Source organism: Passer domesticus, chromosome 7, assembly GCF_036417665.1.
Source record: "Passer domesticus isolate bPasDom1 chromosome 7, bPasDom1.hap1, whole genome shotgun sequence".
Classification (NCBI taxonomy): Eukaryota; Metazoa; Chordata; class Aves; order Passeriformes; family Passeridae; genus Passer; species Passer domesticus.
Genome location: NC_087480.1, coordinates 16,883,978 through 16,907,496, shown reverse-complemented (window position 1 = coordinate 16,907,496; position 23,519 = coordinate 16,883,978). Strand labels below are relative to the sequence as shown.

General features: G+C 47.4%; 2 protein-coding genes across 3 annotated transcripts in view; both read left to right on the top strand.

Moving 5' to 3' along the window:
- Nucleotides 1–706: 706 nt before the first annotated feature.
- Nucleotides 707–11,852, top strand: PGK1 (phosphoglycerate kinase 1). Its single transcript, XM_064427184.1, has 11 exons — nt 707–871; nt 3,353–3,403; nt 4,261–4,416; nt 4,532–4,676; nt 6,703–6,806; nt 7,509–7,628; nt 8,265–8,379; nt 8,673–8,852; nt 9,371–9,548; nt 9,718–9,816; nt 11,372–11,852. Exons 1-11 carry the CDS (start codon nt 807–809, stop codon nt 11,410–11,412), a joined length of 1,254 nt encoding a protein of 417 aa, XP_064283254.1. The 5' UTR covers nt 707–806; the 3' UTR covers nt 11,413–11,852.
- A 2,854-nt stretch (nt 11,853–14,706) lies between these two features.
- AMOT (angiomotin) overlaps nt 14,707–23,519 on the top strand; it is a 58,537-nt gene continuing 49,724 nt past the window's right edge. Inside the window, exon 1 of one of the 2 annotated variants that reach the window (XM_064427181.1) lies at nt 14,707–14,885. The gene's annotated coding sequence lies outside the window, so the exon portion shown is untranslated. Of the gene's footprint in view, nt 14,886–17,073; nt 17,157–23,519 lie in introns of those variants that run through there. The other variant, XM_064427183.1, reaches the window with a different exon arrangement.

The window sequence follows — 23,519 nt, the reverse complement described above, 5'->3', positions numbered from 1 at the left end:
GGGAATGGATTAAAACTGAGAGTAGGTTGAGATTAGATATTAGGAAGAAAATCTTCCCCGTGAGGGTGGCGAAGCCCTGGCACAGGGTGCCCAGAGCAGCTGTGGCTGCCCCTGGATCCCTGGCAGTGCCCAGGGCCAGGCTGGATGGGGCTGGAAGCAGCCTGGGATGGTGGAAGGTGTCCCTGCCATGGCAGGGGGTGGAATGAAATTCTATTTAAGGTCCCTCCCAACCCAAGCCACTCCGTGATTCTACTAAACCATGCTGCTGCAAGGTGCATCCCTTCAAACAGTTGTTTTGTCCCCACTTGTCTTGAGAAGTATTTATGTAGGTCACTTAAAAATATCCTGGGCTTTGTCTCGTCCTTTACAGTCCACGCGTGACCTGCCCCAGGCCAATGGCTCAGCCGTGAAGTGCCTGCCCTTCATCTGAAGGATTCCCAGCAGCCGACACACGTTTAGACACCATTTATGGGTGAATTTCCCTCAGATAAGGCGCGGAACCGCTAATTTGGTGCTCGGGGACAGGACCCCGCGCTCCCCCGGCGCCCTCAGGGAGCGGCGGCTGCGTGTGGGACGTGACCGGGGCCGGCGCCGCAGCCCCGCCCCTGAGAGGCGGGATGTCCGCTGATGGACAGAATGCTCGACCAATAGAAATGCAGAGAGGACAACATGGACCAATCGCTGTCTGGAGGGGCGGGGCCAGGCGCGCTGGGTGGTGGCGGCGCGGGCGGCGCTGCGGCAGAACGCGGAGGCGCCGAAGCGGAGCGGGTTAAGCGTGAGCGGAGTGGTTGCAAGCGGCAGCAAACATGTCTCTCTCCAACAAACTCACCCTGGACAAGGTGGACGTGAAGGGAAAGCGCGTCGTCATGAGGTGAGGCGTCACGGGTGGAACGTGCGTCGCCTGAGGGCCGCCCTGCTCCATGCTAGGGCCGGGCCGGTGCCCCCCGTAGCAGCGCCTTGCCCGAGCCTGGACGTGTCGATTTGTGCGGTTTTAGTTCCATTTTTTTTCGCTCACCGGGTGTTGGAGAGGCCCGTGTGTCATCGCGGAGCCCGGCTGCGCTGCGGGGCCGTGGCGGCGGGCAGGGTGTAAATCCCGGCCCGGCTCCGCCGCCCGGGATCGCCCCGCTCGCACGTGTGTCGGCCGCAGGAGGCTGGAGGGAAATCCCGCCAGCCTGCCGTGCTTCTGTTCCAGAGAGCTACCCCAAAATATGCTTATTTCTCAGTTATTTCTTTTTTCCTTAATGCAAATTCTAAAATCATTGCAATAAGAAAGTGAAGTTGTGGCTCTGCTCAGCTGTCCAAATACCAGTAATAATTAATTTCTTAGCAGGAATCGGATCACAGAATCACAGAATGGCCTGGGTAGGGAGGGACCCTGAAGCCCATCTCTTTCCATCCCCATGCCAAGGGCACGAACACCTTTTGCCAGACCGGGCTGCTCCAGATCTCTTCTGGCCTGGCCTTGGGCACTTCCAGGGGTGGGGCAGCACCGCAGGTTTTCAGCACATCCTGGTCTGAAACCCTAAAATAGGCTTTCATTGCTTATTTATAAAGCATCAGTGCCCGAAAGCCTCATGTTAAAATTGTTGCCAGCTCCTGGGAGATAAGGGCACGAAGGTACGTCGTGATATGTCCTGCTCGAAATACTTTAATGATGGGGTGGTTTGTTCAAGGTCACTATAACGTGGTTACCGTGTGTGTGTTATCTGCTCTGTGAGTGGGCAGGGATAGCAAAAGTATAGCTCCTCTTACTCGCAGTCTGACAACTTGCTCTTTTACCCCTTGTCTCTTCAACCTTGTTTTGAACTAGTTCCCTAATTTGATTAGCAGAAACCAGCCCATGTAGCAAGTACTGAAGAAGCTTGCTCGGGATTTCCGTGCACTTTCTAAGTCTGGTACAACAAAAGATCTCTCTGTAGAAGTCGGTACCTGAGTATTTTTTTTGGCCATCTGACTGTTTTTTTCCATTTCTGAGTCATGTTACAGAGAGCAGCCGTGCATTGGCAGGAGATGGGCTGGGTTTGCCCGCTCAAAATCTCCGTTAATTAATTAATTTTGCTGTTCTGTGAGGGGCTATCCAAGCACAGCAGGTGAGCTGCCAGGCTCCGTGTCTCCTGCCTGCATCTCACCCCTCTGAAAAGAGAAAGCACGTGCTCGCAGTAGTACTAAAATCGATACCTCTTCTTCTCCTCCTCATGTTCATCTAATTTTGGCGTGCTCACATCCTGCTGAGCTCCGGGTCCTAGTGCCGAAGCTTCAGGAAAAGTTGAGAATGGGGAGGAGAGAGGGCTCGGGGGAGCTCAGATTTCAATGGTCTGCAGGGGGAAGAAGGCTGAGCTGGACCTTTCTTTGTAGTTTTGATGGCTCTGTAAAGCAAGCTATCCTTTTATTCCCTCCTTTCAGGATAATGGTGCTTTTCTTTGCCCCTTCTAGAACTCGACCACTGTGCTGTGGGGCTGGCAGTTCAGTTTCCTTCTGCTCAGCTACTCCTGTTTTGCTGGCAGCTTTTGTCTTTTTTTCTTCTTTTGTTTTTTCTTCCCATTTGTTTCACGTGCTGAGTGGGCTGCAGGGGGATTCATTCAGCAGCTTGCTGAACTGGGATGTTTTTAATGTACAGAAGGATGAGGGATGCACACTCTGCTCTCAGCCGTGGGTGTTCCCTCTGTAGCTCAGTGAGCAATTTCTGCCTCCTGGTTACGCAACGCAGCTTCCTGCACATGGGCACAAGGGATGCCAGGAAGGGCTGTGAAACTCCTCCCTGCCAGCCCTCCGGCTGGCACGGTCAGGGAGTTACCTCAAGATCCAAGTCAGGTCTTCCAGGGAGAATGTGATAAGCCACGGCAGGAAGATTAGAGCTGCAGAGGACAGAAATTAAAGCTTCCTTGAAATGCCTGCTGGCCACAGTAGTCCAGCCAAGTATTTCTGAAACCTCATTTGAGGACACAAGGTCACTAGCTGTTGTTCATTTCCTTTCCTTTGGATGTTCCTCGTTGGGGATCCAAAATAATATTGTTTAAACATGAAAAGTTCTGTCTGGGTTTATTTCCTGCTCAGCATTACTGCTGCTCTGGTCCTGAGCATTAGGTAGCCCAGCTTTCCTGAGTTATTCTAGCACTGGTTGTTCTCCATTTGTGATGCTATCACAAGCAGAAATGGCTGATGATACATTGATTTCAGACCAGAACTTGTCAACAGCGCAGAGGTGAACATCTCACTCTAATTGTAACACTGCTTTTCTAGTCAGCACCTTTACTGGCAGGTTCTCTCACTCATTTGTTGAATATTTAAAATTAAATAAGTAATAAAATTAATTTGTTTAATATTTAATTTTGCTTCTGATTTTTTCTTTTAGGGTTGACTTCAATGTTCCAATGAAGGATCACAAAATAACCAACAATCAGAGGTGAGCTGTAATTTCCATCCCAAATGGAGGCCCCAAAGTCTGTGTCTCTGACTTCACCCCAGTACCTGGAACATTACCATTATTAAGCTGTCACTGCTCATACCAGAATATTAAAGGTCTCAGAGAAAGTCCAACAATTTTTAATTAAACCCTCTGCAGTTGCTAGCAAACTACACTTAACTACAAGGCTGATACTGTGGCTGCTGTGGAAAGCATATGGAAAAAAATCTGTTATTTTAGAGATCCTACACTTCCTAAGCTGGCTGTGACCATTTCACGGCCTCATCCTTTAGGCTGTGTGTGAAAGTTGTCTCTCTTCCTATGCAGAAGTCTCTGTGCCTCCTGCTTACCCTGGGTCTGGGGTAACTTCTTGTCTTTGTTAGAACATTTGTTGCAGTGTAGCGCACAAACCCCTGGAGTTTAGAAACAGTGATGCCAGATGTCTTGCCCTGCTGCTCTGCCACTTGCAGGAGGTGCCAGCTTTGCTCACCACAGTGTTCTCACTGCTCATCATTTCTCTACTGGTGCAGGATCCCACAGTAACCCAAGGAGCCTGGGGGTGTTCAGGTGTGTCCTGGCATTTCTTAGCTGAGCAATCAGCAGAATTTAGATTACAAAATGCATTTTTAATTCCATGTCCTACATTGCTGGGAAGATAACAGTGAAATGTATGAAAACAGGCTGGGATGCAGAATTTTGTTGATGTTTAAGAAATTGTTCTGTCCAGCTTTTGTGCTCTGTTTCTTTTGTCATTTTTGAAGGACAGCTCCCAGGGCTCATGTGTAAGTGGTGCTAATCTGCTTGCCTGGTAAACTCTAATGGAGTCCTTATTAATTAGTTCTTCTGTGCTGTTACAGAATCAAGGCAGCTGTTCCTACCATCAAGCACTGCTTGGACCATGGGGCCAAGTCCGTGGTCCTCATGAGTCACCTGGGTCGCCCCGACGGTGTCCCCATGCCTGACAAGTTCTCCCTGGCCCCAGTAGCTGTGGAGCTGAAGGCACTCCTGGGCAGGTAAAGTGGAAGAACAGCCTGCTGTGCACCAGGCCCTCCCTGCCCGGGGACCTGGGTGTTTTTCTTTCCACCAGGAAGCACTGGTGAGGTTACAGTGTGTGTCTTGTGTTTGCAGGGAGGTTTTGTTCCTGAAGGATTGTGTTGGTGCTGAGGTGGAGAAGGCCTGTGCCAATCCTGCTGCAGGCTCAGTCATCCTGCTGGAGAACCTCCGATTCCACGTTGAGGAGGAAGGCAAAGGCAAGGATGCTTCAGGGAACAAGGTGAAGCTTCAAGTCTGGCTTTCATGGGTGCCTGCTCTGCTCTTGTCTGCTCTTTGCTGCAGATTGACAAGGAGCCAGCAGCCTCTCTCACACTGATTGTGAACCTGCTCTTAACAGGATGTCAGAGATCTTTGGTTCAGTGTCTCCCACTGTTGTGCAAAAGCTTTGAATGAAATGCAGTGAATTTTCAAGATGAAACAGCTCAAGTGAAAGGCTATAGATGACTCTGTCAAAAAAGGAGAAAGAAACAAAATAGAGCTGTGCAAGAAACTGCTGCTTGTTAGGCTTCAGTATTGGATGTCTAAAATGAAAATCATTTTGGAGACAGTTTGTTGCCACCAGGCCCATAAGAATGATGCTGCTTTTTTGGGTTGTATGGCTAATGTTTCTGCAGCACAGGGGTTATCAAACCTTCCTCTAAGCCTGAGCAGTTCTCTAGAACCAGGCTGCCTTGCACCTCTGACATTTTGCTGAAGGTCAGCAGAGTGCTTGCTCCAGACAGCTGCTTTTCTTAGCGATGGTGACCCCGCTGGCTTACAGAGACATTGGCTCTGTTCACATCCAGTGCTTGGAGGGAATGCTGACACGGACTGCTGCCCTTTATGGGCTGACACAGGACTCCTGCAGCACAGAGTTGGTGAGCCTGTGCACATGGCAGGGGAAAATTGAGCAAATCTGGAATTATTCACTGCTAGAACTGTGTGCTACAGCAGGTACAGTGGCAGGGAGAAGAGTGGGGCAAGAATTTCATTTTCTCTGGGAGACAATCCCTTGGTTTTGTGTGTTTTTGTAATTCCCAGGTGATTTAGCTGGGTGTGTGCATATGGAAGCCACTGCAGGGCAGGTGCCAGTGTCAGAGCTGCCTCCTGTAACAGAGGTGAAAGTCAGTACTATGGAAACAGTGATGCAATTCAGGATTGCAGGTTGCTGACTGGTGTTTAATTGTGTTTTTCCAAAGCAGATGCAGTGGTAGTGGTTCCTTCTGTCAGAGCCTCTTGTGTTCTGCTCACAGATGGTGCTGGTTCTAACTGGAGCACTTAGTCTCGGTGCAGCCAGGCAGTTTGCTGAGCAAAGGAGCAGTTGGCAGCATTGTTGTAGAATCTCTGTGGTCCCTTGCGCTTGTCTCCTGCTCAGGCTCTGCTGAAAAGGGTTCCCAAAGCTCTGCTGCCATCTCTTGGAGTGCCTTCCTGCCATTGTCCCCGTGGTGTCACATCTGGGTGCTGGCAGAGGCCTCCGTGGGGTGCTGAGCTGACCGAGCAGGAGAGCCTTGGAGAGGGGCTGGCCTGGCTCCAGTCTGGGCTGTCCCTCTGCAGCAAGTGGCTGCCAGCCACCTCTGAGCAGGCACCTGCTGCCCTGCTGGGCTCTGCTGTCACTCCATGCTGGGCAGGAGAGCTGAACTGCATAAGCCAGCCTGTGAGGATGTAATAGGATGTTTGGAGGAGTCTTTTAACAGAAATACACCTGTTCTTACCCTCTGCATACTACACTTATCTGCATTGCCAGCACTGGCTGCTTTCACTGTGGCCTGTTGTAGTGTGCAGGCCTTTTATCAGGCTGTCCATTGATTAATCCTCAATGCAGTTGCTAAATCAATCCTTCAGGAGCTCAACCTTTTACTTGTGTCTCTTGGAGATTGTGCTTGCTTGGTTCAGTGAGTGAGCATGAATTTGTTCAGCCTGATCTCAGCATTGCCTTGTCTCTCCACACCTTCCTGTGCTCCCTGCGTTCAGCACACAGCACTGGAAGTCTGTTGGAGAGAGACTGAAAGGTTTGTGGTGCTGCAGTTCAGAAGTGTGAACAGTCTTCAGCAATAGCAGTCACGGGGAGTTTAAAGTGGAATTTAAACTATTTAAGCTTTTTTTGTTGCTCCTGCTGGACTGGGAAGAAGCAAATGAAGACTGTGACCCACTGGATGAATGGATGGGTTCCTCAGACTGACCTTTGCTTTGGGCTTGAGTCAAACAGCTGACTATGAGCTCAGAGTCAAAGTCTCAGGGTACAAACTTGTCCTTCTTTCTCTTTTTAGATCAAGGCTGAGCCTGCAAAAGTGGAGGCGTTCAGAGCCTCTCTTTCCAAACTGGGAGATGTCTATGTCAATGATGCTTTTGGCACTGCACACCGAGCTCACAGGTGGGTACCCACTTCCCTTCCACAGGCAGAGCTGCAGAACAGCATCTGCTGTGGAAACACATCAAATACTGCCCCCAAGGAGTTTTAATTTCCTTTTGGGCTTATCCCGCTATTGTTGTGCTGTGTTTGTTCCTCAGTAGTGGATTTACTGGAGATAGTTGTCATCAGTGTATGCTCTTTCAGGTTTGTCTCTTGAAAAGAGATCTTAAGACTTTCATTGACTTTTTTTAGACTTCAAAGATGTAACAATTACATGCTTAGGGCTTGTATAAATAGTCCTGCAATCACAACAGCCCTCTTTTCCAAAAGATTCATCGCTCCAGAGTGATAATTTTCATCACTCTGTTTGGATATGTGTACTTGCAGACTGCAGTGGTCCTCTTGGAAGAAGAAATCCCTGCTCTTGGCTATTCTTCTTGTCCTCTGGTGTCTTGGATCACTAGTTGAGATGATAAATTTATTGCAAATCAGTATTTCCATGCAAAACCAATGTCAGAAATGAAGCATGCACAGCTGTCTTATCAAACTAGGAAAACAAAGCCCCTGTGTGTGTCTTCATGCGGGTGGTAGTTGTTCTCACTGCTGCAGCTGACTAAAGGGTTGCCTTTGTAATGCTGTGAGACATGGATGTGTTTCTACACTCCCATGTCTCACAGGAAAAGGAAATTTTTCCTTTCCTCACTTTTTACTTTAATTCTGCAGCTCCATGGTAGGTGTCAATCTGCCTCAGAAGGCTGCTGGCTTCCTGATGAAGAAAGAACTGGATTATTTTGCCAAGGCCCTAGAGAGTCCAGAGAGACCCTTCTTGGCAATTCTTGGAGGGTAAGACTCAAGAACACTGTGACTGTATTTCTTTAACTGCCCTAACAAATGGCATGTTGTTGAAGCAAGTGCTTTCCTTTCAAGTGTACCTGCAGTTCAGATTTGTAGCTGACTCCTGAGATGTGGATTAGAGAGGAGCTGACTGACACATCTGCTCCTGTGATGATACAATCTGGCTGTTCATTGTCATTCCCCAAATTGAGACAGTCCCCAGCAGTTTTTTGCCCAGATGAGCCAGGGGAGCAGTTGGAGCCATGTGATGGCCCAGACATTGTCAGTGACCTTTCCCCCCCAGTTCAGGGTACAGGAGTGCCCAGGCTCAGCACTCTGTAAATTGACACGACCTCTCGTTATGTTATGCAACAGACCCTGCTGGGGCTGCGTGGGCTCTGCTGGGCAGTCAGGGGAAATCAGGCTCTAAAGGGCCAATCAGGTTTATATTTAAATAGAAAAGAAGAAATGGAGGGCTGAATAATGCTCTAGTAAGTTGAATTGTAATGCTGGCCTGATAACTTGCAAAATTCTCTTTTTGCCCATTCCCAGCAATTTTTTTGTTGGATCATTCTCTAGAACAGCCATGACATACCAAAGTCACAATATTCATTATTCATTCTTTTTCCTTTTCTCTCTTACCAGAGCCAAAGTTCAGGATAAGATCCAGCTGATCAATAACATGCTGGATAAGGTCAATGAGATGATCATTGGTGGTGGAATGGCATTCACCTTCCTCAAAGTGCTCAACAACATGGAGGTACGAGGAGAACAATTCTGTGTCTGCTCCTAGTGGAGAATGTAGTCTGAATGCCTCTTACATGTTCTGGGATTGAGCACTGCCTCTCTTGGCTCTCTGCAAGAGTAGGGAGCACTGAGAAATTACTTGACAGTCCCTTTGCAAAGCTCAGATTGCTGCTGTGTCTCTCCATGTGCTTTAAGAAAGCAATCTTTCCAGAGTTGCTGTCTGAGTAGTCTTGGTGCTGATGTTCTCTTCTGTTATGACCAGAGCTAAACAAACACCTCTCTTACTTTCCCAAATGTTTCCTTTAGATTGGCAACTCTCTGTTTGATGAAGAGGGATCAAAAATTGTCAAGGACCTGATGGCCAAGGCAGAGAAGAACGGTGTGAAGATCACTCTGCCTGTTGACTTCATCACTGCTGACAAATTTGATGAGAATGCACAGACTGGGGAGGCCACAGTGGCTTCAGGCATTCCTGCTGGCTGGATGGTAGGTTTGAATGGGAAAGGGACTGACAGGAGGAGAGGAGTAGGGTGGGTAGGACACCTCTTAAAGGAGTAGAAAGAGTTACTGTGAGCCTTGGCAAATGTTTGTGAGGGCAGTCAAGCTGTGTAGAGTTTGTTGGTTTAATGAAGTTGAAGCCCTGTTGTTTGTTCTGAATTTTTAAGTCTAAAGTAGCTTCTGTGAGATTTGGATTAAAACAGCAAAATTCCTCTCCCAACATGCAGTAGAAATCCCCTTTTATGTGACTAGATTTTAAGTAGGGTTGGCAAAGTTTTCTAACTAAGGCTTCAAGAATCTGACATTGATTTAAAATTGACTTACTGGAAGATTAAGAAGTGTTAGGAAGATAAAGAGTCCACCCTCCTGCAGCAGCTGCTGGCAGATCTGTCTGTGGATAGAGAGAAATTCTTGTTTCGTGTCTGGGGTGAGGGGGAAGCTTCTGGCTGGGCATGGGTGATTTGAGCTGGGGGTCAGCAGTGAGTGACTTTTGTTACTTCCCTTAGGGCCTGGACTGTGGCCCTGAGAGTGTGAAGAAGTTTGTTGAAGTTGTGGGAAGGGCCAAGCAAATCGTGTGGAACGGTCCAGTGGGAGTCTTTGAGTGGGACAAGTTTTCCAAAGGAACCAAAGCCCTGATGGACAAAGTGGTAGAAGTAACTGGAAAAGGCTGCATCACCATTATTGGTAAGTAGTTGTGTTCTTCTATTTCTGAATGCATGGAGGAAACTTGTGATGGTCAGCACTGTGATAAAAATACTGGTCAAATTATTTTTCCTCTGTCCTTCAGCTTGGGCCTTCAGTTGGACAAAGTCTGAATTTCTTGTGTGTCTCATGGATTCTGTTTGTGCTACAGGTGGTGGAGATACAGCTACTTGCTGTGCTAAGTGGAACACTGAGGATAAAGTCAGCCATGTCAGCACAGGAGGTGGTGCCAGCCTGGAGCTGCTAGAGGGTAAATCCTCTTTTATCTCCTTTTGTTTGAGTAAATGTGGAGTTCTGGGTGCTTTACCATTATCATTTATCAAGAAAGCACAACAACAGAGGAATGTTTTTTCTGTGCCACCATGTAGAGTTAGTTAGATATAGCTTTGGAGCTACAAGCTCCTCTTCTCCTGTTCTGTAGCCTTCACAGAGGAAGAGAGGAAGGAAAACTGAATATTCCTGCAAACAGCACAGTGTGCTTCTCCCAGAAAGCAAAAATACTGGGATAGAAAACAAGAGTGGGCTGGATTTGGTCACTGATCCTTCAAGACATGCCACCCAGCCTGTTGAAAATGCTCAGTTTGTGATAGGGAAGCCTCATCAGAACAGTCTGGAATTCTTGCCAGAAGTCTCCTCTTCCTGTTTGGAACTCCCTTGGTTTTGGGGGGCCCTCTAGTGCTCACCAACAAACCTGCATGAGGGTACTTGGAATTCAGAATGGTGAGGATTGAAGGGATTCTTGTAACCAGTTCCATTGTTCTCTAAACGACTTTTCATTTCCTCTGGTAATTTGCCATTTCCCAGTGTGTGTAAATTATCCAATGCTGTCAGCTCCTCTGGAGAGGAGAAACTTCAATAAACTGCCTTGCAGCTGCTGTTTGCAGGAGTGAGATGGGAGACAGAGCTTTTGTTTCTGTTGCCTAGGGAGTGATGGGGAAGGGAAAGAATGCAGATGGCTCGAAGGAAACGCTGTGTATTCAAAAGCACAAACTTGGCTAAGTTTTGGCCCAAAATATGGGTTTGTGTGTGTGATCTTTTAAATGTAACGGAAGTCTGGCTAATTAGAAAAGCTTCTGAAGATGAAGAAAGGGGGAAAAATCCCTGAAAACTCAGCAAACTAGTGAGTTGTGAACAGAGTTACAATTCAGTCCTGCTGCACAGCTTGAGCTTTAGAAGGTTGTTTTTCCAAGGAAAGGCAAAACCATAGTGGTGTCTGTTCATTGTTAAAGTAGGACAAAAAGGTAAAAATGCTTTAGAAAATGTTGCACTGTATTAATCTAGGCCCTTGTCCTCCAAGATGAGAATATTCTTTGATTCCATCAGTTGGAAAGAGATATGTAAATGTCTCAACCTGAGTGTTTTAGTTATTTAAAGAGCTGAGACTCACAGGAGGCTTTTTCTCTTAATTAATTCTTAAAATTTCCACCACACTCCCCATCCTACTAAGAATTTAAGAAAGTATGCAGCAACTCCCTAAATCAATCAAAAATCTGTTTGCCATCAAACTTAATGGAAAAGGATATTTGGTGTTTGGATCTGGCCCTATAGCAGAGACTCAGAGAGAAATGTGCCCTTACTGTTAATTGAGGGTTGATGGCTGGGCTGTGTTAGGAGTCTCTGCTGACATCTGAGTGCTCTGGGTGGATTCACTGTGTGGAGCAGGTCCATGGTCAACCTGGAGCCAAACTCTTCCATTTTCAACTTATAATTCCTGATTCACTTTTTACAATTACCTCTCTTTGTTGCAAAGCTGTTTGAGCACAGAGAGGTCCTTAACCCTGCTGCTGTGTTTTATCTGCCCCCAGGTAAGGTTCTCCCTGGCGTGGATGCCTTGAGCAATGTGTAGAGAGCAGAGCCCCACGCCCTGGTCCCGTGCACAGCCCCTGAGATCCAGCACTTCAGCGCTTCCATGTTCCAGCTCTGCCAGAGGCAGATCCCAGAGTGTAAACCGGAACGGGACCTCGGAGCAGGAGACAGCAGAGATTTCCTGACTGCAGTTTACATGATGTGGGTTTGTCCACTGTTACCCCACTTGAATTAACGTAGTGAGTTGAAGCTGTTGTTGTGAATTTAGAGTGTATATATTTATATTTTGCCTTTTCAAAGAGATTAATCCCTGTTAGATGTATATCTCAGAAAGGAGTGCACTGTCCAGCTTAAAGGCATTTTCATCACTTGATGTCCTAAAGGCATTTTCATCACTTAACACGGTTCAGAAAACAGAGGGGACTCCAGTTTTTTGGAGGTTGATTGTAATAGCTGCTGAATAAACATATTTCAAGTGCTCCCAGTTGTATGTTGTCCTTATTTCAGATTTTTAGAATGGTCTGCATTAAAATACCTTCTAGCATCTGGAATCTGAGCTATTTTTCCTATTTGCTTTAATTATAATATTTCTGAATCTCCTTTTGTGTTTGTCCAGTGGTTCTATAAGCACCCAGTCATCATCAAAATGAACTTGGTTGGTAAGGAAGTAAATTGTCACAGATGTGCTGTTATGTTAAAAGTTTAACGCCCCTTATAATAAAGCAAGATGAAATTTTGAATGTGCAAGTCAAGTAAGAAAAATGCAAGTTCAGCTGCTTGTCATCTAGAGAATTTGCCTCATAGTGGGCAACTAATATATTTCATGTCAATACAGGGAGAATATTGGAGACTGAGACAGGTAAAAATGATGTCCCTGGCAAGCAGAATTGCAATGTGCCTCTGTTCTAGTTTTGGTCCTAAAAGCACTGAAAGTAGCACAGTAAAACTGCACAGTTGGACACTGAGGTTTGAGTGTGGCTTCAGCACGTGGCAGAATTGCAGGTACTGTCAGTGAAGGCCCAGCAAGGTGGTTCCAGTGCCTGGAGCTGGATTTCCACGTGCCCTGCCCTGTGCTGGCTCCTGTGCTCACTGCAGGGCCCAAATGTGGGCACAAAACCCAACCTGGGACATCTCCAGCCTCAGCCTGGCCTCAGCTTTGGGTTATGGCAGCAGGCACAGCTCTGCTCCGAGGAGAGGCACTGCTCCAGCTGAACTGCTGCTGGATCTTCTGCTGGAGCCAGGAAAAGTGAGAGGTGTGGGGCAGCCAGGGGCTGATTCCCAGTGAAATCCCAGCAGTGGTGCTCCCAGCAGGTCCTGCACAGCACAAAGCATTAAGGATGAACCTGGAGGGAATGTCTGAGGTAAGCAACAGGTCACAACACAGATTCTGCTTTTCAGTTAATTTCTATACATGAAATATTAAAAACAAAATGAAAGTATGTGTTAGAACAGAGACACTCTGCCAAATTTTACCTGGTCATGAGGGGGTGTGAATTAAAACCCCATAATGCTGAAGTGTGGTAAAACTGCTATGAAATAGATAGCTGTTTAAAGCTAAAAGTGACTATTGCAAAGAAAGTAGAATACTGCAAATTACTGCAGCACTGTGGTCTCCTTCTTGTCTTCCTCCCCTCCTTTGTAACTCTCCCAAGCATTGTGTGATGGCACATGAATGATGCACATTTTTGCTGTGCTGTGCTCATGTTTTCCAGGCAGGGGTGCAGACCTCCGACAGCTGCAGGAACGAGGCAAAGAAAGGAGGGGGCTTGTCAGCCACAAAAAGACCGTGGATTTTGGAAATCCAGTACTACAAAAACAAACATTCCACCATGTCTTGTAACAGATCCTCGTTGTCTGGCTCTGGCAAACAAGGCCTCGTGACAGCACAGCCCATTTTTGTGTCACTCTTGTGCCCCTGTGCTGCTGGACTCCCATGGAGCAATAACAGACTTTTCCCCAGCCCTCCTTTCTGGGTGTTTACAGTGGAAATCTGGTGTGTGGCCACTACCCCTGTTGGCTTTTTCCTCTCTCCATCAAAAGCAACAAAACAAAGCTATCTGTAATTAAATGCAGCAAGCAGTAATAATGCTCTGTACACACAGATGTCTCTGCTTAAAACCATTTTTTCACCTGGTTTTGGATGCTTCCTACTCCCATCTCTCAAATATCCTTTTGTTTCCACATGGCTTGTTTTGTGTACTGTCCTGTGTTTAACACAGGAACCATGGCACAGCAGGGCCAGAGAGATGCTCAGCTTTAAATAAAAACAAATTGTAAATAAAAATGGATGAAGCACGTAAACATGAGACCATATGGGCTGAACCCTTGATGGCCAGCAGCTGAGTTTCCAGGGCCTTTCTTTAAGTTTTGCCTGCTAATACTTCTTTGCCAGGTTGGCTTTACATTTTATTGTTTTTGTTTAGAGTTTCTGGGGCAAGGACTGGTTCCTGTTGGAAACATTGTGGAAGAAAGATTAGGAAAAAAGCTGCTGCAGAAAGCTCAGGATGTGATGGAGGTAACAGATACAGCAGGTTTAGGGGGCTGATACTGAAAGCCAGGTGAAATAAAAAGAACTTAAATCCTTTGGCTACATCTACTCCGTGGAACATTCCAGGCTAGGGCAGAGGGGCTGGAAAGTGCCTGGAGGGAAAGGCCCTGGGGGTGCTGCTCAGCAGCAGCTCAGCAGGAGCCAGGTGTGCCCAGGTGGGCACGAGGCCACTGGCACCTGGCCTGTCCCAGCCATGGGGTGGCCAGCAGGACCAGGACAGTGACTGTCCCCTGATGGGCCCTGCTGAGCCACTCCTCAAGTGGTGTGTTCGCTTCTGGGCCTTTCACTTCAGAAAGGACATGGAGGGGCTGGAGCATGTCCAGAGAAGGGAACAGAGCTGGGAAGGGGCTGGAGCCCCAGGAGAGGCTGAGGGAGCTGGGAAGGGGCTCAGCCTGGAGAAAAGGAGGCTTGGGGGGCCCTTGTGGCTCTGCACAGCTCCTGACAGGAGGGAACAGCCGGGCTCTGCTCCCAAACAACCAGGGGAGGTTCAGGTTGGGTATCAGGAAGAATTTCATCACGGAAAAGGCTGTTAAACATTGGAAGGCGCTGCCCAGGGAGGTGGTGGACTCCCATGCCTGGAGGTGTCCAGGGAACGACTGGACGCCACGTCCCACAGGCAGCGCTCTGGGCGGGCTGACAAGGCGGGGATCACTCACAGCCTGGGCTCGCTGCTCCCAGGGTCTTTCCTGGGGCCGAGATTCCCCTCGGCCGAGGCGCGCTGCCCGCAGGCGCCCGGCGCTCCCCCGCCCCTGCCGAACTACAGCTCCCGGCCGGCACCGCTCGCCGGCCCGCCGGGGGATGCCGGGCGCCGTAGTTACAGCTGCCTGCTGAAAGTTCCCCTCGGCATCGGCGGGGGGCCCTTGCCGGAGCTCCCCGGCGTGGCCCAGCGCCGTGCCGGCCGGGCAGCCCGCGGGGAGCGGCCCGGGATGGATGTGCGGGCGGCCGCGGGGCCCGGCGCCCGCGGGGTAAGGGCGCTGCGCGGGTGAGGGCGCGGCCGCGGGGCGAGGCGAGGCCGGCGCGGGGGAAGGCCGGCGCTGTCCCCTCAAGCACCGCCCGGGACGGGCCCCCCGAGGCGGGGCAGGGCGGCCGGGTGTTCCCGCTGCCCTCACGGGCTTCTCCTCCGCCTTCCCCGGGCGGTGTGGGGAAGGCTGGGCGTGGGGGGTGGCGAGGCTCGGGGGCTGCTGGGGGCTGTGGGAGCCGTCCCTGCTCCTCTGTCCGGCCCTTCCCGGCTCCATTGTCAGGTGCAGGTGGTGCCGGGGGTGTTTTGTTGCCCGCAGCCTCTGCCCCAGCCGCCAGGGATGGTCCCTGCTCTGCCCTTCTCCTCCCGCCGGGGCTCACCCGCACCTGCCCCAGCTCTGAATTCAACAGAAGCGTCTCCAAATCCTCCTGCTTTCATCTCCGAGAGAGAAAATTTGGAGGGTGATCATCCCCAAAGGGTTAAAAGCTCTGCATCCGTGCCGTGGTTCGGCCGTTGTGGATTTCATTCACACACTGAGTCAGGCAGGGCCATAAATATTCACCGTGACTTCTGCCACATGGTGTGAGCAGCTCAAACCCCATCTGCCTCAATTCCCGGACACTTTGTGGGGAAGGTGAGGGCTGGAAAGCCAAATCTTCGCTGTGGAGGAGCCGTGGTGCACACAGGAGCTGGGGTGGTGTTGAACACCCACCGCTTTTCTTGGTGCTGGCTGCACCAGTGGGACAGACCAGCTCTTCCATATTTCAGGCTCCCAGGGGCTGTTCAGACTTCTCACAACATCCACACCCTGACTCTGGCATCCTCACCTGCACTCTCCCATATAGCATGCATAAAGAAGATCTCTCCACTCAATTTTCAGGTTAAAATTTTCAGCAGCGCCCCTGATAAATGATTCTTAACTCATCCCCAATGCAGTATAAAATAGAAAATTATGTTTTAGCTAATTTTTCATTTTTATTTTACTTTCTAATGATATTTTTTTATTAAGCATCTAATCACATCCTAGCATTTCTCATCAGTAAGGCTCAAGGTGCTTTACAAAAGAGGGAAAAATATGATTATTCCAATTATCCTTATTAAGGCTTAGGTTTTGGGCAGCTTCTGCAGATAATACAGGCCATAAATAATTAAAAGTACAATCTAATTAGGAGAAATCCCCAGTTGTAAACTAAAGTGCCACACTGAAGAAGGCAGTGTGTTACAAAGCATGGCCTTGTAACCTAATCTCCCTGATCAGAACAGTATCCCATTAACCCAGAATTCTCCCCTCTCCTGACCTGCGTGCCCCTAGGACAGGTAATTCCATGTGCAGGATCCAAAGGAGGGAATCTCAGTGACCAAAAGCAGCCTGGAGAGTGTTCTATTGAAGTTCTTTGGCGTTTGAATAAAGGTCTCGTGTTCACCAAAATATCCAGCCTGAGCTGAGCAGAGTTGGGGACAGAACTGATGGAATATTTTAGCAGAAATTGGGTTCAGAAATAAGAAGCATTGGTCAAACTGTAGTCCAGAACATACGAAAAAAGGTTGTGGCCTGGATCCAGTTCATCCACGTCCTGAATAGAATTCTGACCTGAAACTTGCTCTGAGCTTTTTGTCAAATTTCAAAAGTTGTACATGGGCTTTCCTGTTTGGGAATTAGTTTGTTTTTGCTAAAGTGGGTCTGAGTATCCCGACACCTGCGTGTCCTGCTGGGGGCTGGCTCCATCAGGATCACTGTTTATCCACATAACTCAGCAGCAGGACTACGTGGATGAAATCCTTGTTCTCATTCCAAGCACCTGCTGTCACATCTGAGTTATTCTGTGGGAATGTTTTTGCTCTGATCTGTGCTTACCCAGCGCTCAGCAATGACCTAATTGCAACCTTCTTGTTAGGCAGAGAAATTTTCTGAGTTTGGCTTTGCAGTTCACCTTCTCAGCAAATAAATCTCTGCTCTGTAACACCACCTACCATCACCTGAGCCCAGCGTTCATGAGGGATCGTGAGGCTGATGTGGGCAGGGAGTGTCTCTGCAACAGCTTCTCCCACTGTAGCATTGCCATGTCTAACTCAGAGCAGGTGTAGACTGTGTTGTCAATGAAAATTCCTGAGTCTGGTGATCTCTAGAACTTTCTTACCACTAAAGGACCTGCACCTGTGTTGGTCTGGTGTTGTGTAATTTCTTTGTAAGTTGGTGATATAAGAGCAGCTACAAATAAAGCTGAAAAAGTCCAGACTGCCTTTCTGCCTAAGCCTGATGTGGCTTAATCTTGGCCAGGTTGGTGTAATTTTCAAATATAACTCAAAGGGATGCTGATTGCAAGTCACATTGAAATGAGTCCCAGAGTTCCTCAGGGTCTTGGACAGACCTGTATCTTGGTATATCTGTGCTGTAATTTCTTCATTTGTGTTGTGTTAGTCTCATTGCTGGAAGCTCTGGGTGGTGAGGCATGGCTGGAGCTCTCAGTAATGCTGGTGGTACTGGGATGTGCTGCAGGGGAGGACCTGCAGAAATGAGGAAGCTGCGAGTGCAGACATTTTGAGCAGCAGAATGAGGGAGGGTGAGAGGGAAAAACAGAAAAGTCAGTAATAAAAACTAAACCACCACCAGGGTTGGAGGTGATGATGGAGGTGATGAGGGAGGGTGAGAGGGAAAAACAGAAAAGTCAGTAATAAAAACTAAACCACCACCAGGGTTGGAGGTGATGATGGGTTCCCTGAGAACATTCTCATGTGCTGCTTAGGAGAGGGAGAAGAGAAGAGCTTTCCTGGAGAAGTGCATTTCCACACAATGAAGCCTTTGGTTTCTTCCTTTGCACATTTCTGGAGCAGTCACATCTTTCTTTCCCTAACCCCAGGAGGCATTCCCATTTCCTTTCATTTACCAGTGTTTGGAAGGAGATGTTGGGCTCCCTTATTAACTTAACCTGTGGGAAGTTCCACATAAATCCCTGGATTTCCCAGTCCTGACACCCAGGAGGTGTTTGTGGAGTCAAACACAAGGTGGAGGTTCCTGCACAGGGAGGGTTTGATGCTGTCCCAGTCCCGAGCCTGTGACTCTTAATCCTGCCTTGCTTTGAAGTCTGAAGCTCAGGAGTCTGCATTAATGATCAAGGGGCAGAGCTGAATACAGAATTCCTATGGCACAAAGGTAAAGGTGTGGGTAGGAATGTGGGAAGAAAATATTTAAGAGCAGCCTGGCATGTATAGTTAATAATATTAAAAAAGTAATCATGTTAATGTCCTATAGGTGCTCAGGTTCTCAAGGCTTTGAGCATCTTCTCATCCCTTGTAGATCACTGGTCTCTGCCTGGATGCTGTCATGTGCACAATATTAAATTCATCAAAGAACAGAAAACTTCAGGTTTGAAAACTCTTGTCCTTCTCTGCAGTGGGAAACTTGCTGTGCCCCTTAGGCAGGAATGTCTGTTCCTCATGCAGTGTTTCAGAGCTGTGCTTGGCATTTGGCTGTCACTCTGTCCCACTCTGCCAAGTGTCAGTGATCCCTGAATGCTTAAAAGTTCCTTGGGACTCTTAGCAAATGTGAAGCTCTTCTAAATTTGAGATCTGTCAGGAGCAGAATGCATTAGAACAATTATTCCTGACTTTGACATACAACTATGTTAAAACTCACTTATTTTTATCACAGAGTGTGTTCTTTTTAGGGCTCTGAGCTGTTTCTCTAATTCAGGAGCTGTTCTTCCCAATTCTTACTTCATAAAGGAAAATAGTCAAAAGGGCTGTGTATCTCACTACACATAATATACAGATATATACAGCATTATGAAGTCCCATGTATTTTTTTTTTTTGTTAACACAGGATTTCTTTATGTATTTAATACCATAGTGTAAATTAATATTTGTAGAGGTGTCTGAGCTTTTTGGGTCAGCTGTGTCAGGTAAAAATTTGACCCAAATCTGAGGAGAAAAACCCCACCTCTGACATTGCATTCCCTTCTTGTCCCCAGGGAATTTAAAAAGACAAAATATTTTAAGCCATTGAACGTGCACTGAGCTTTAGTTCATTAGCTAAGAAGGAGTAGGATGTCTTTCCACAGCTACATTCAAAAGTGAAGAACAAAAAGCTACCTTGAAAAATGGCCTTTGGGAAGCAGATGGCAGAAGCCAAGAAACTCGAGCCCTTTGCTAATGAATACTCTGTCCTTAACATTGTCTCTTTTGTTTCCCACACTTCCATGAGCTGCACATGGATTCAATTTGCCAATTTTTAACCCTTCTTCCTGGTGCCTGGTCCGAGCACAGTTTGGGAGCTGGGACAGCTGGCACTGAGGTGCTTGGCTTGGGGTTTCTTTCTGCTGCCTCTGTCCCTGTGCAAGCTCTGGCTCAGGTGTGTAAGACAGCCCAGGAGACACGGCTTGGGTGCATCCTGGGGAGAGGGAATCAAAGCTTTTCCAGCTTCCTGGCAAAGGGTGGAACAGAGACAGGGCTGGGAGCAGGTTTGCTTTGATGAAAACAGCAGCATTCCCACTGTGGCTCCTGCTGGGGAAGGTGCTGGAGCTGGGCTAGGACTTTTTTAAGGAGAGCTGTTTTTCTTGGCACAGCCCAGAAATTGATGGAAAGTCAGGGTGGAGCCAGGGGATTTGGCATCATGGGAATTTCTCACACCAGCTTGTCTTTGTGTGGCAGCACCACAGAAGTGCTTTCTGCTGAGAGAAGCATTTACATCAGATGTTTATTTGAGACAGTGAAATTTATTCCAGTGAGTGATGATTGCCCAGAGTAAATGCAGTTCTTAGTAATGACTGCATTGTTTCCAAAAGCATAGCTAGCTCCTAGAGCTGCTGTGTTCTAAATTGTTAGGGACCTAATTAATCATCAATTTAAAACAAATATGGCATTTCATATCAAGAACATAATGCACTTTCATCCCTCATTTTTCTCTTGATAGCTGTTGAACAAAGATCACCAGCAGAGAGTGCTGGTGCTCTTCCAGAATGTGACAGAGCTTTTGAAAATGATTGTAAAATCTAATCAGACTTTTTTCCATAATTCTATTTTTAGTTTTTCATTTACATGAAAATGAAATGTTAATCAATTACCTGTAACTTGATATTTTGCTCTCTCTAATTATCAGTCTTTTGGTAGCTTACTACAGGGAAAAGACTGCTTTTAGGTGCACATCCATGTATTCATAAAAATTCTAATTGGCACTTTTTGAAGAAGTTAAGAGGAATTAATCTATTTTGTTTCAATATGTTTTTTGTACCTAACATTTTTTCTCCTTTTATTTCCCTTCTTAATTTCATGTTCAGAACAAGCTGGTTACAGTACAGCTTCTCTGTAGCAGGGGAAGATGGTTCTGCTTCTGCAATTAGCAGAGCTCTTGCATGCACATGGCACTCAGTGTTTCACTCAGACCATGCTTTACCCTTCCCAGGCAGTGCAAGGTTGCTCCCAGCCAGAGATTGCTGTTGGTTTGGCCTCTTTCGTTTCTCACTTTTGAGTCTGCTTCTGACATTAGCATTAAAAATGAGTTGCAAGAGCTTTAAATCAAAGAGCACCCCCTGTCCCCCATCCCTGTGGTATTTATCAATACAGCTGCACCATTTTAAGGCCTGGAGACTTTGAAGAGGTTGACAACCAGCCATGGTTGTCCCCTCTTAGGCTTTATGGTCATTGAAATATCAGGATTAGCAAGTCTGGTTTTTGCTGCAGAACCTGCTGTACATCTTGTTCACTTGTAATTTCACACAATCTTTAGTCCTTGAGAGCAAACAATACTGTGCTGAAGTTCAGTGCTCCATGCCTTACTCTTATAGTTCACTCTGGTCCAAATCCCTTGGGAGTTGAGGGAATCTTTCAATTAATTCCAGCAGATTTTAAAGCCATATCTCTTTTTAAAGAGACTTGAGAGGTAAGAGTGCAGAGAAGCAAGGGAGTGGTCAGCTTTCCTACATTAAAGTTGTTAACATATAATAGGCATCAGCTAAAGGCTTACAGGTCCATCTTTGGGAGAAGAACAGTGTTTTGTAAGGAAATCACTTTGTCCAGACTAACCTTATTTTGCCCAAACATTTAACTGCAGGGCACTGAGGTGTGAATGTGTTTAGGGCAAAGCTGAAACATTTGTTTTTCCATAGTTGGCAGTTGTTTACCACTCTCCTGGATACACAGCTCTCTTCTGCAGTTCTGCACAGAGAGGGGCCAAGGTTCAGCAGTTAGAATAATTCTCCTTACAGGTGGTACCTGATCAATCACCTCACGGGTGACATGTCACTGCTGACCTCTATATTACATTTCACCGTGGTAAGCTGTTCCTTTTCTCCCCCTTCCTTGCAGGCCTTTTCTTCACCCCAGGAGCCACGCTGCACTTGAGTTACAATCCATTAGAGGCACCTCCCAGACTGACAGACTTTTAAAACTCTTCACACGCAGCAGCATGAAAAATCTGAGAGGAGTTGGGGCTGTGTTACAGTGTAAATCACAGTAGAGACAGGACATTAAGTTGGCTTTGCAGAGGTTTCTGTATCAGTTACTTCCCTCACAGCAGTTATGTGGTCATCAAAGTTTTATTGTGTAGAATTGGTAAAATAATACACTTGTATAGAAAGACACAGCAGTTATTTAGTGAAGGCCAGAGGAATAAGTAGTGTGTAACTGTTCTTGCTCGTGTGTTTTGAGAATAGAATTTTTCTAGCAATTCCACGCATGTCAAGTTTGATGGTGGTTATTTCTGGTGCTCTTGATCTGTGAATAGCTGTTCTTGCCATCTTGGTGAATAATAACTCATGTAGTTCATGCCTCAATCGCTGGTCTGAATCCCTTCAGGAATTGTCATTGCTCTCCAGCTGTACCTAACACAGGACCCAAGGGAGCCTTCCAGGCCTTGTTACAGCTCAGGGCTGGATGTGGCAGCAGCACCAAATCCTCTGCATTTGATTTAAAGATGGCCATGGCCAGCCTGAAGGTGCTGGGTGCTAAAACCAGGTGGTGAAACAGCAGCAAAAGCTGCAGTACTGCATGTCTGAGCTCACTGTACACATGGGCAGCAAGGCAGGACCTCTGCAAGTGCAGACTGAATTCCCAGCCTGACTTTGGACCAACCACTCAACCTTCTGGTACCTTGGTGCTTTCTCTCACATTTCTCGTGATTTTTACAAGGCTTTAAAATCTTTTAGTCTTGTTTTGATCTGTATTCCCAGACATGTGGTGCTGGTTCGCTTACTTCCTTTTATTCAATGAGTATTTGTCAAACTCACCTGGAAGTGTCCAAGGCCAGGTGGGATGGAGTTTGGAGCAACCTGGGATGGTGGAAGGTGTCCCTGCCCAAGGCAGGGGGTGGAATGAGATGAGCTTTAAGGTCCCTTCCAACCCAAACCATTCTGGGATTCTGACTTTGTCTTCTATGACAAGAAATACACTCTCCCTTTTCAGAAATTCCTGTTCCTTGCTCCTGCTCACATTCCTGGCAAACATCCTTAGTTCCTCTTCTTAGTTTTTTTTTTTTTTGCCTGTTTCTTTGTCTTACTGTCTGTTTACTGTAGGGTCATTATTTTATCCAATAATGTATTTTATAGACAAAGAACCCCTCACTTTGGTGGGGACGTTCTGTCTGGCCCCAAGAGCTAAATGCCACTCCTGAGCCCTGCTAACACTTTATTTTTATGTGCAAGAAGAAAAGCTCTGTTAAACTGGCCCGAGATCAGAGATGCACGGAAATGAATTCAGGGCGCTGTGCAGTGTGCTGAGTGGATGCTGAGCTGGGCTGAGCTGTGTCTGTACAGGAGGGATAATATCAGCAGCTTCCTGAGCTCCAGCTGCTGCGGACAAAGGGCGCCGGAGTTACAGCCATTCCTGGAGGGAGGAACTTTAAGATGGAGGAATTTTAAAGAATGTGAAGGACAACCTCTTAAAAAATTGTAGGTGGAGCAACGCCAGGTTTTCCTAAGCCCGAGATTTATTCTTCTACTTTGAATTAGTTGCCGTTGTAGCGCTTATCTTTTGTGCTTTTTAGCACAACCACCGTGACCTTTGTGTGATTGCATAAATTGGCCCGAGCACGCTGGAACAGTTATTAGGAACCCCTTTCTTGTGTTGTTTCCTGAATTCCCACATTGTGGCGTGATGTGTGTATGGAAACTGCTCGCTTCCTCCGCTGGCAGCCGTTCAGATGTGTGCTGGAGCTCCTGAGCACCGGCCTGGGCGGGGAGCTGGGTGAAGGGAGGATACAGGGGGAGAGTGTTTTAAGGAAGAGAGCTTGGATTTCATGCAGCTTTGTTCTTTTGCAGTCCCGATAAGGCTGGTATCTGCAGTTGTGTGGGTTGAACACGAGCAGTGCTCCTGGAATAGGCGGCAGAGGAGCCGAGGTTAACACGCCTGGGGCAAGGCTCGCTGCTCCCCAGTGCCTGCATGAAGCAACGCTTGTGCTTTCCTGATGACTCTGCCTCCTCTCTTTACTCCCATATTTTCTTTGAGCATGTGGGAGGGAGACAGGATGTGTGACTGAAGCACAGTTTATAACTCTTTCCCTCGCTCTAGCTGTGCTAATTTCCCTTACAACGCTGCCCCACAGCATCCAGCAAATGTTGCCTTCAGTAGCTGCTTCTCCCCTGCCTGTTTTTTTTCCTTTGGCGTTTCAAACTGTAAGGTTATGGGATGTTAATGAGCTGTTTACATGTGT

Bases quoted from the DNA above. Each gene is read 5' to 3' on its own strand.
- PGK1 (XM_064427184.1), top strand. From the start codon at position 807: ATGTCTCTCTCCAACAAACTCACCCTGGACAAGGTGGACGTGAAGGGA. The intron at 3,404-4,260 runs GTGAGCTGTAAT...GTGCTGTTACAG, and splicing joins AAAATAACCAACAATCAGAG to AATCAAGGCAGCTGTTCCTA. The intron at 4,417-4,531 runs GTAAAGTGGAAG...TTGTGTTTGCAG, and splicing joins CTGAAGGCACTCCTGGGCAG to GGAGGTTTTGTTCCTGAAGG.